The 12,380-nt window shown below is 38.1% G+C and overlaps 1 protein-coding gene across 6 annotated transcripts in view; it reads left to right on the top strand.

Annotated features, from left to right (window-relative positions):
* The window catches only part of CTNNA2 (catenin alpha 2), a 1,267,087-nt gene that overhangs the window by 997,541 nt on the left and 257,166 nt on the right, over positions 1 to 12,380 (top strand). For all 6 annotated transcript variants that reach the window (XM_004369147.1, XM_004369146.1, XM_012555844.1 and 3 more), the window contains one exon: positions 2,861 to 3,013. In XM_004369147.1, the coding sequence (XP_004369204.1) occupies positions 2,861 to 3,013 (153 nt within the window). The remainder of the gene's footprint in view (positions 1 to 2,860; positions 3,014 to 12,380) is intronic.

Here is a 12,380-nt window from a genome sequence, read left to right as displayed (position 1 = left end):
CAGCCATCCTTCCCCCAGCACTCTCTATTTCTCTGCTGAATTTGACAGTTTGTTGCAATGGCCACACAGAAGTCACAAACCATACTCACAGTTATGGGGTCTATTAGGGAAGTAACAGGTTAAAATTCAGGATCAGAAATGACTTAGGATACAGTTCTTCCATCAGGGCGGCCTCTTCTTAGCCTTGCCCACAGGCAGGACTCTCTCTGGCCCTTGGTCCCTTGGTCCCTTGGTCCCTTGGTCCCTTGGTCCCTTGGTCCCTCAGCCCCTTGGCCCCTCAGCCCCTCGACCTGGCCTCTGCCCTGCTCAGACAAGTGTTACAAAGCTCTTTAGCTCCACCAATAAGTGCCCAGAGTCACCCTACTCCACCACAAAGCCTTGGCCGGAAGGCAGAGCATTCTAGCTCCGTGAATGGTTAGCCTAGCTCCGCCAAGTGCCCAGAGGCACCTCACTCCACCAGCAAGCCTGGGCACAAAGGTGCTCAGCTCTCTAGCTTTGTGCATTGGTATACCCACCATAACTGTCTTACTCCATGGGCTGGGAAGCTCACCATCCCCTCTTGCGCCAGTCTCCTGCTTCTGCTGCTGCTACTTCTCTGTCACTACTTCTCACCGTCTTGCACCGCTCTGGTGTAACAACTCTCTCTTTCTCTGTCTCCTGGGTCTAGGAGGTTCTCAGTGCAGGGATTCCAGGTTCCGAAGGATGCGCTATACTCCCATCTCTTCTTTTTTGTGGTAGTGAGGTCCCCCTCTGCCCTGGGATTGACTCTCTTTCGAGCCTAGCAGGATGGTAGAACTGATAAATCCCCTTGTCAGTGGTCTACACGTACCTCATTTGTATAGTTCCACGCAATCATTTGTTGGGCATTAAAAGACCACAGCGAGAAAGGCCATATAAAAGCAATCCATCGCACCGCAATGTTTTGTGTGTATGTGTCTGTGTCTTCAATATAAAAATTTATGTGTTCATATTGATAGTTCTAATTTGGATCTAGGATCAGAGTTGTTCCTTAACCTCGTCTATATTGCATCTGCTTTCTTCCAAACCAACACTCTTGGTTAGGAGGGTATAGGAGATGATAAAATTAAAATCTCATAATTAATGATTCATTTTATTCAACAAACAGTAGTCTTGGAATATCAGTATTCATACTATCACTACAAATTAAAATTACGTAAAATGGTTAAAATCCTTGCGTGTATTCTATTCCATTTTTCCTCTCATTTTTACAATGTTGTACTCTGTTTCATTGTCACAGCATACAACCATTTCATATTATACTCTCTCCTTTTCATTATCGTTTGTTCTGAGTTCTGCTGATAAATATCCATCTAATGCTTACCATCAATCCTTACATTGATGTTTTCTAGTCCTTTTGATTGTTAAAGCTCATTCTTTAACAGATTCTCCAAGAAAGGCACGTGGAAACAGTAGTCTCTTAGTCCTTACATATTGATCGTGTTTTGTCTATGCCTCATATACAAAATGTCATTTTTTGATGATTAAATACTTCTCAGCTTACATTTTCTTCCCTGGAGTATTTTAAATACATTACTTCATTTTCTTCTTGCATAAAACTTTGCTGTTGAGAAGTCTGATGATACTCTAATTTGCTTTCTTTAAAAGTCATGTGCTCTATTTGCTTAAATGAACAAAGGATTTTTTTTTTCTTTTTCTTTAAAATCCAGTAGTTTTACTAAAAGATGTCTTGGTTAATAGTTATGGGTCAGCCTTCTCAAGTACATGATATACTCTTTCTGAATGTAAATACTCACACACATACACACACAGTTATAATAGATATATATGTAAGTTATACGGTATATCATATGGGCTGCTAACTTATTTGTCCTATCACTATATGACAGAACAAATCACTTTAATCTTCTGGCCCTCAGACTTTGCATATGGCACATCATTGTTCAGGTCCCATCCATCTCTGACATTTTTTTGTACATCTTATCATTAGTAATATGTACTACATACAACGTTGCAGCATGTAATTTGCTGATATTATCATTCTCAGATGTTCAAAGTTATGATTTACTCTTATTTTAACAGTGTGGGAAAGATACATAATTATACATCGTTAGAGTGGGTCTGTTTATTCTTCCTAACCCTGAAGAATAATTTTAAGTATTTTTTTCTTGAGCAGACCAACTATATCATCATAATTCCTGGACAGAAACATTTTTGATGCTCTTAGTGAATGAGTGAGGAAAATGTCAGCTGATACATGTTTGATGTTTCCATTTCCATCGAGTACAAACAATAGATCTAGACAAGGCAGGAGAAAGCAAAGTGTTAAATATTTAAGTGTGGCTTCACGACCTAGCTCTGTATACAAAGTTTTCCCCACTTGCTGGTTGATGCCTAAAATTTTCCTTTTCTAAAGAGCCTGAGACCTTGAACTGTATCATGAATCAAAACTGCGTGAAGAGGAATAAGTTGTTCAATGAGAGATGAGAGCAGACTTTTCATCAGGGAGGGTTTACAGTGTATTGAGCTATAGGCAATGGGTATATACATTTGTGTGTGTGTGTATGTGTCTATGTGTATGCATATATATATATATTTAAAGTTAACATATGTTAATACATTTAATTCAGACTCATCCATAAGGTATCTCTCTTTGTTTCCCTTGATGTGATGAAAAAAAGCAAAAAAAACAAACCCATTGCCGTCAAGTCAATTCCAACTCATAGCGACCTTATAGTGATAAGTACTGGGTAAATTAAGAAGAGAGAGTTAGAAAATTATTTTCGTGGATAATGAGAGCTAGAAAATAGTTCAATAAAATATATTGACAATTTTTTTTCTATTCCTTAATTGTGTGTTTTTTGTTTTTGTTTATCTGTAGCTTCGGAAAGCAGTGATGGATCACATATCTGATTCTTTCTTGGAAACCAACGTCCCTTTGTTAGTTCTCATCGAAGCTGCAAAGAGTGGGAATGAAAAGGAAGTGAAAGAATATGCCCAGGTTTTCCGTGAGCATGCCAATAAGCTGGTGGAGGTAAGTCCAGAGAGGACTGATGGCTGGAATTTATCAGTTACTCTGATCTCTACATATGGCTCTTAGAATTTCAATAGAGAGTTATTTTACAGCTTTTCTTGGAGAAATAAAATGGAGGAATCTTCCTTTCCTTTACCTTCTGATTACTCTAACCCTTGCAAAGGAAATAAGTTATCAGTTATCTCTGCTCTCTATCACACAACTCTAAAAATGTTCTGGAACTTGTCTGCTAAATTTCCTGAACAATCAGCATAGATAGAAACAAGAGAAGGAGAAAGAAAACACCAAATTAACAGCAACAACAAAAAAAATTAATATAAAAGTATACCAGCTTTGATTAAAGGGAGTAGAATAATTAAAACTGTTAAATGGAGGTCTAGAATACCACTCCTTTTTTTTCCTCTTCACCCACCTCTCCACCTCACCACCTAAAACCTAGTGTAGCTGATCATACTGTGAACTTGTGAAAAACATTCCACCCCAAAGAGATGTTTGGATTCGGGTGAAGGATCTTGGGGCAGTAGTAGGCATGTAAGTTCGAGTTCATAACTGTATTTTATGAGTTAGAGAAATCTGTGGGAGTACCTTTATAAGTGCAAAATTTTACTGTGTAATCGTGAAAAAAGAAATTGCAAAAGGTTAACAAAATAAAAGTGATATGATACCGAGGCTTCCTAAATCTTGGAAATGAAAACCAAGAGCTTGGTAAAGGTTGAATTGGCAGTGTTGGGATAAGGAGAAAATAGAAAGGATATTGGGAAATGTGTGTGTTAGAGAAAAAGCCCAGGGGACGTGAGGATCCTGGCAAATCTAGGAATGGTTATCTGGGCCAGGTTAAGATGTTTGCAGGCTCTGAGAATTTTAAATAATAATTTAAAAAAACCTCTGGTACATCCTCACAGTAATTAAAATAAAATAAAATTACTCAAAATGACAGAAAAATGTAACTGAAATCAAGGTGGTTTCTTCTTTTTTTAATTCTGATGGCAAAATTAAATTCTGAATAAGTAAATCAAATGTGAACTTCTTTCCATTTTTCTTGGAGGAGGGTAATGATGTAGTGCTTCTATTTAATTGTGCCCTAAATAACTGCTAAGTTTGTTCTTTGTTTAATCCAGCATTGGTGGTGCCTCTGGGGCTGAAGACACCTAGTCAGCCACCCACTCAGAGGAAGACCCTAATGCTCTAGGACTCAGACTGCGCCATTACATGTAATAGAAGTCAGGATGCTGAGTGTGCATGAGCCTTGACTACAGTAACGGAATCCCTCAACTTCCTTCCAAAACCTCAATGTCTGTAGGCAATACCAGCCTAGAGCTAAAAATAGGGTCGTAAGACAGTCTTCCTGACTCTGTCCCCATCTAGGAGCAGGAACTCCATCACCATTCATGTTCCACTCTCATGTTGTGAGAGTACACTTGGATACTGAGCAATCCACAGTCTCTCCTAGGTTGATCTTGGAGGTCAAGGCCACTTCCTTGTTTTGAGACCCCCTGGTATATTAGAAAAGAAGAAGGAAAGGTAGAGGAGAAGGAGAGAAGGAGGAAAAGAAATATGGTAATACTGAATGCATGCTACAAGAGTTTTAAATATTCACATGTAATGAATTAATACTATTAACATACAAATATACTATCCCAGCTAAGTAATTATAGTAGTCACAGGATAATTGCAGAACTTATAGAAAACATTAATAATGGTGTGCTGCAAGAATTATGGTCCAAGAAAAGGATGTGAGTTTATGGTTGTATGATAAATGTCTCCTCCTTTCAATCCTGTCAGTGTCTTTCTGTAACTGTGTATAGCTTCATTTGGAGATAATACTTGCACTTCAAACATGAGGCCCCCTGTAAATGTGAGGCCAGGGCTAAGCAGCTTTCCTGTCTATTCATTCTCCCTGGTCCTGTGACAGACCCTGGACACATCTGCCATTTCCCCCATCCCATCCTCAGTTACCACTGCAGGTGAATTTATCCATTGTGGGTGTTCCTTGACCCTCAACTTGTGGCAGAAACAGAAAGCTCAAATCCATCAGAGCCCCACATTTCAGAAAACTATTGATTTGCCTCTCTCAGTTATTCCCTTCAATACCCTTGGGTGGTTAACGCTCCTTTAGATGTGAAGAGCTCACTGCAGCCAATAGCATATTAGAATTTATTGATGTCCAGGAGATGCAGGAACTAGGGTGGGGACTAGTAAGGTTTCTAGAGAGAAACTGGATTCTAAAGAATTTCTATAGTTTATGTCCTTCAAACAAGTTCTACATTGCTGATGCATATATATATATATACATATATGTGTCAACTGGGCACCTTTCTGGGATTTAATTTCTATGACTGTGATATGAAAGATTTTGATTTTATGTCCAATGGCCTTGATAAATTCACTTACTAATTCCAAGTTTGACTGTATTCTTTGGGATTTTTTTATGTACACTGTAGTAGTGAAGGGGCCCTGGTGGCACAGTGGTTAAGTGTTTAGCAGCTAACCAAAAGGTTGGCAGTTAGAATCCACCAGCCTTTCGTTGGAAACCCTATGGGCAGTTCTACTCAGTCCTATAGAGTCACTATGAGTTGAAATCGAGTCCAGGGCAATGGGTGGGTAGTAGTGAAAGAAAACGCTCCAGCTCCGTTGAAGTAAAATCAAAGAGATTTATTGAAGCTAAACTAGCATTGCAATGGGAGACCACGAAGCCTCAGGCTGAAGCTCACAGATCTCAAGGGAAAAATGCAAGTCAGAAGTAATCATAGTACTGAAGAGGGAAATTAAAAATCACAATATTCTCATTGGTTTACAGTAATTAAGGTCAGTCAAAGGTGGGACAAAGTAAAGCATAATCTTTAACATTATTGGTTACATGAGTACATTGATTGACTAGAAGACATGACTGAAAGACATGGAGTCAAGGGGGGTTTCATGTTGGTTAGAAATCAATGGTAAGATGGATATTTTCAGGAATGCTTTGTTAACAATTACCTTGCTCAGAGCATTAGATCTCTGGAGAAGAGTGGAAACAAAAAAGCTTCCATGATATATTGCCTTGCCCAGTGCCTCAGAAACCTGGGGAGACTGAGATCAAAGAATTTCCATGAGGTATTCACATTCTTTAGCCTGACCACAAAGAAACTCATTTCCTTAATGAAAATGGGTTGGGTCCTAGGCAAAGAAGTTAGAATCTAAGGGGAAAGGTTACCTGGAACTGCTAGGCAGCAAATGTAAAACCTAGGGAAAATTACATTGAGCCCTTAGAGTTAGTTCAGTCACTTTACAGATTGTATCCCTTATCAATACAATAAAGTTGTTTGTGAATTATGACAGTTGTATTTCTTCTTCTCTAATCCTACTCCTTGGCTTTTTCCGTACATTATTGCATTGGCTAGGATCTATAATACAATATTGTGGCAATAAATATTTTTGTTTTTTCCAGACCTCAGCGGGAGAATTTCAATATTTTACCATTAATTGTTTGCTCTAGGTCTCTCACAGTTATTTTTATCAGATCTAAATTAATTCTCTTCATTTCTCATTTACTAGGAGAGTTTTTTTTTAAATCATGAATAAATATAGAATTACATCAAATGGTTTTTCTCCTAATTTTGAGTCAATTATATATAATTTTGTCTCTTTTATTCTCTTTCAGAGGTGTTGTATTAATGTTATGTTTTCCCTCATAAAATGAATTGGGAATTGTTTGTTGTACTTTTTAGAAGTGAATATGTAAGATGGACATTATTTTTTTTTCTAAATATTTGGAGGAATTCATTGATGAAAGCAATCTGGACCTGGGGACTTATTTGAGGAAAGTTTTTAAATTACAGATTCAATTCTTTAACTTCACACAAGACTATTTTAATTTTCTATTCTTTTTGGGTGAGTGTTTGTAAGTTGTCTTCTAGAAATTTGTCATTTTCATTTGATTTTCTAATTCATTGCTATAAAATTGTTCATAATATCCTTTTATAATTTTTTAAATACTGGTTTTTGCATTACTTCTGATATTGACATTTTCTCCCTTTTTCTCTTGATTGGATGTGTAAGAATTTTATCAATTTAATAATCTTTTCTTAAAAACCAATTTTGTAAATTTTCTTTAAGTTTGTTTTCTATTTTAATTGTCTCTGCTCTTATCTTCATAATGTTTCTTTCTTCTGCTTTCACTTGGCTTAACTTATAGTTCTTTGTCTAATTTTTTGAAAAGGATAATCACAACATTGATTTTTAGCCTTAATTTAGCAATATGTACATTTAAGGCTATAAATTTCTCTCTAAAACTATGCTTGAATCTAGTTATTTTCTACTGACCTATTTTTTAGTTCCACCTGTGTCCGATATGCTTGAAACTCATCTATTGAGTTCTTTTTTTCAAATAATATAACATTGTTAATTCCTAGAATTTCTAGTTGGTATATATGTATATGTTGATATACATGTATTATATATGTATAGTTTATATATATGTACGTATGTATACATATATGTATATATACTTATTGATTCCAATTCCTTAGTAAAATTCATTATCAGGTCATGTCCTTTTTAAAAATAGATTAGTAACAGTTATTTTTAAGGTCCAAGTCTAAGAGCTCTAGTATTTGGGTCAACTTTGTATCTGTGTTGTGGATCCCCTCCCCACCCAAAATCAGTTTGGATGCTGAGACTGATGATGTCACACATGTACTAACAGGGTTTGAAAAGGTTTAGTACTCACATAATGGGACATTTTGGGGGAGAGCAGAGCAGGTATCTAAGCCAGTCCACAAAGGAAGAGAGAGGGACAAGTGGCTTTGGTTTTTATTGTGGCTAGGGGATGGATCCAGGGTGATGATTTCTGCATGACAGTTGGGCTTGCATGACGTGAACTTCCCTACCAGCACCAAAAAAAAAAAAAAGAGCACTGAGCTTTCTTATCAGTTTGCCCAATTGTGGGGCCAGAAGGAATACGGGTAGGTTGGAGCTTGAAAACTTTCAGTGATTAAACATCCAAAATGGAGTCATACTCTTTATTATGATTCAGTTGGAATTGGAATGTGCCAAGTTTCATTTAACTAAGTTTGAACTCCTATAAGTAAGCTATTATGGTGCTTTATGCAACTTTCAAAATGGAGCCAGACTCGTTATTACAGTGTCTGTTTTACTGTTTGTTTTTTGTCTTGGTTGTGTTTTCTGGAATGCTAGATAATTTAACTGAATGGCCAACATTTGTATTGAACAATATGGAGGGTCTGTATAAAGTTTTCTCTCTTCAGAGAGAATTCATCATATCCTCTTATGGGCAGCAGAGAGGAAGATAATCTTAACCAATCAAAGATTTGACTGACTTGAGGCTAGTTTGTAGTCTTTCTAAGGTCTAGTCTGCCTTTTGTTACCTCAATCCTATGCAATGGAGGTGGCGCCAACTGAGGATCAGGTGTGGAACTGTGTTCTTCACCTCATTTGTGAATCAAGAACTCCAATTTTCGTTTTCCCAATACCATGAGACTGCTGAAAACTTTGCTTTGCTTTTTGGATGCTTTCTATTTATGTTCTTAAATATTGGCACGTGTAACTTAATCGACAGTGGATTTGGGAGAAAACCTGTGATAAGCGTCAAGCTCAGTTCTTTGAACCTCTCTTCTTTATGGGATCTTAGTCTTCCAAGTCCTTGCTGCCTTGGCAATCCTGATCTCCATTTTCTCCTTCTCAAGTTCCCAGCTGTCTGAGAGTGCTGAAAACCCTAAGGGCTTCTCTTCCTCTTAGCAGCTACCTTCTAACTGGCATTTACAACCTCTCTTACAACACTAAGAATTATAAGTCTCTTAGGGGAAAAGTGGCATGCAGACAGTTGGGTTTCCCTCAAAGAGCATCTCCTTTTGATCTAGTCTAAGTTCTCTCCCATGCCTTCAAATAATTTATTTTTTATTCTGCATTTCTAGTATCATAACTGTAAGTGGAAATCTCAGAGAGCTGGTTTAGATAAATTTGTGAGGTTTTCATTGTTGTTAATAATATTTGTAGTCACAGTTCTTTATTCTGCAGAAATGTTGTCTGTATGAGTCAGAATCGACTTGACTGTGATGGGTTTTATACTTCACATAAATGCATAAATTAATAAAAACAGGCCTGACTCAGTTGAAATAGTGAACTTGGAGCCCTGACTACTGCTTGTAATTTCCTCACTTAATGTCCCTCCACCCACCAAGAACATCCTTAGAATCCTTCTAAGACACATTTGTTCCTGATGGAGCTAAATTTCTAAGTTTCCATTAATGCTAAATCATATAAGAATCATTCAGAAAATAATGAATGAAGAATGCATAAATGAATGCAGTCACCAATGTATGAATCAATAGTGATAATTTCAGTTCTTCAGCATTTTTTGACTCTTGAGTTTAATTATAGTATATTCAGTTTCTCATCTATTGTTCACTTTTCCTTTTATTTTGCTGTTTGAGGTTCACAGAAATTGATGCTATGAAATGAATGAGGATATCATAATGTATTCCACAATTTTGTCGGCCTTAGAAAATCCTCACCAAGGATAGTCTTGTAAATAAAATATTAGTAAAATATGAATCCCAGATCCCATTGCCATCAAGTCGATCCCAACTCATACCGAAATATGAATAGAATTTGACTAGAATAGAATTTGAATACAATAGAATAAAATTTGACTTTTCATAATTGCCTTAACAAGTGGAATTTTGGGAATATTTCTTCCCTCAGTGTCTGCAGCATTTAATAAAGACTAGTTGAAGTGCAACAGGATTTATAGGTTAAGAGAAATTAATTGATCAACTATGTAGCTTTGCTGTTTATAATGCCAGTCACTATAGAAGGGATCACTGGTAAAACTGAATAAAATAAACAATAATTTTTCCTTGTTTCCAGAATTCAGCTAACTCAGACAGCCCCTTTGAAGGTTAGCTAAGGGCATCAGGGTAGGGCCAACTCTGAGGGTATTTTGAGTTGATAGGAAGACACCTGTTTTACCTCATTTCCAAGTCCTTGGGAGAAATGGAATGAAAATTACAGTACTAAGTACTGAAGTAGTTGGTGGGGGTAGGGAGGAAGTGGATGTAAACCGAGGGTAAGATACGCATTTTGGCAAGGAAAAGAGAGGCTAATCTTGAAAATGAAATGCAAAACCAATACCTGTTTTCAGAAGCTCCAAACTTGTTTTATTCCTTCCATTGCAATATTGCTCAGTCAATCCACCCACTCTTCCTTCTTCTTCTCCATCTCTACCACAACCACCCTGCTGCAAGCTACATATTCCATTGTCTGGGGATTGCAGGGGCATCCCATCAAGCCTCTCCATCTGCCTGACCCTCCTCCAGTCCTGCACACAAAAGCCAGAGTTAACTTCTAAAAATGCCAACCAGATCCTGCATGAGAGGATTCAGAGACTTTCTGTTGTTCTCAGGTTAAAGACCAACATTTTTGAGAAACCTACAAGGGCAGCATGATCTGGCCCCCTTTCAGTCTCCAGGCTCACCCTCCTGTCCTTGCCTCCTTTCTCCAAGATGTCAGCCACACAGTTCATCTTTCCTTTGTTGAATGTACCATGCTCCCTCCCACCCTAGGCCTGTACTTATGGTGTCCCTTTCCTGATACACTCCCTACTCTTTATCCCTTCATCTCATTTCTAATTATTGTTCAACCTTGAGTTCAAACATCCATCCCCACCCAGGACCAGGTCACTGTGTTTTTTGTTCTCCTGGCACCTTATATCCATTCGGTTTGAATGCATACAATTGTTACTTCCGCTGCTGGATTAGATAGGAATCATGTCTGATTAATTTCTAACTGTACCTTAGGACCTAGTCCAGTGCAGGTATTCAATAAATAAATGTTGCCTAAAGAATGAATAAAAAAATTAATGCAGCCAGATGTATTGATTACTTTTAGGCCCGGAAGTAATATTTTTAATAGCACAACTGTAGGACCCTAAACAGTCACCTTAGGATATCAGCAGAAAGAAGGCACTGTACCTACTTAATCCCCTAATTTACTTCTAAGGAGGAATTTAGAATCTGGGAAGGACTAATGTGGAGAAAGATCTCCCATTTTCACTGAGTAGAAAGGCCTTGTGGATTGACACTCAAGACTCCTTGCGAAGTTGAACCAGCTCACTCAGGAGACACTTGAGGTAATGCCCATAACTCCACTGCCATTTCTTCCCCGATGTCCATCTCACAAGCATGCTTCTGTTCTTATCTTCAGTTACGGAAGATGTGAGAGAGGGAGCTGGTTTAATCTGGCAAAGCAAAGTTCAGAATTGAGGCCATGGCAGTGAAGAGTTCGACAAAGAATTTCGATTTTCAGATCCATCCTCTTAGTTGCATCTGATATCAGGGACACCTGCATGCTAAAAGGCTGTATCTGTTAGAAAATGCAAGGTTTGAAAGTTGAAGACAAACCCTAGTATTCAGAATCACTAATCTGATCATCAGTAAAGCACCAGAGCACCTTGGTTTCAGCCTTGAGTTGCTTTTCTCAGAGAATCCCTCCACTTCCGTGGAAGAGTCATTCAGCACAAGTATTTGCTAAGAGGCTACCACATGCTGACACTGTTCCAGTTGCTGGCAATATAACCATGAACAAAAGAGATGAACTTCCTGTCCTCATGGACTTGCATTCTGGTGGAGAAGACAGGTTAAGATGGAGATAAATATATATCTGGTGGGACTGTGTGCTGTAGAGTAAAACAAAACAGAGTCGAGGGATGGAGAATGATGGAGGAGGGCATACGTGGTCAGAAAAGGCAACTCTCATAAGAAGACTATTAAGCAGACCTGAAAGGAGTGGACAGACATTACAAACTGTGGAACAGCAAGGGTAAAGGCCCCAAGGCGGGAGTGTGCTTGGCATGTTTGAGAAAGAATAAAGGGGCCAGTGTGATTGGAGCTGAGAGAGTGACAGAGGGAACTGCAGAGATGAGACTGAGGGCTGGTGTAAGGATTTTGTATTTTACTCAGATATTTGAATTCATTAGAGATTTTCGAGCAAAGGCATGACATTATCTAACGTCCATTTTTAGAGGATCATTCTGCAACTATATGAAGAGTATACCTTAGAGGGACGAAAGTAGAAATAAAGGCTAGAGAAATGGGTGTTGCAGCAGTCCAGCAAAGATTTGGTACTATGACCAGAAAGAAGTGCAGGAGGGGGAAAATGATTCCATTTGGGTTATATTTCTGAGGTTGAGCAGATACATGAGCTGTTAGGCTATGAGGCAGAGAGGTCTGGGATGACTCCAGGGTTTGTTTGTTTTTTTAATTGTACTTCAGGTGAAGGCTTACAGAACAAATAGTTTCTCATGAAATAGTAGTACACATATTGTTTTATGACATTGGTTAACAACCTCACAACATGTCAACCCTCTCCC

This window comes from Trichechus manatus, unplaced genomic scaffold, assembly GCF_000243295.1.
Source record: "Trichechus manatus latirostris isolate Lorelei unplaced genomic scaffold, TriManLat1.0 scaffold00004, whole genome shotgun sequence".
NCBI classification, from domain to species: domain Eukaryota; kingdom Metazoa; phylum Chordata; class Mammalia; order Sirenia; family Trichechidae; genus Trichechus; species Trichechus manatus.
The sequence above is the reverse complement of the archived record's forward strand: the minus strand, read 5'-3'. Positions and strand labels throughout refer to the sequence as shown.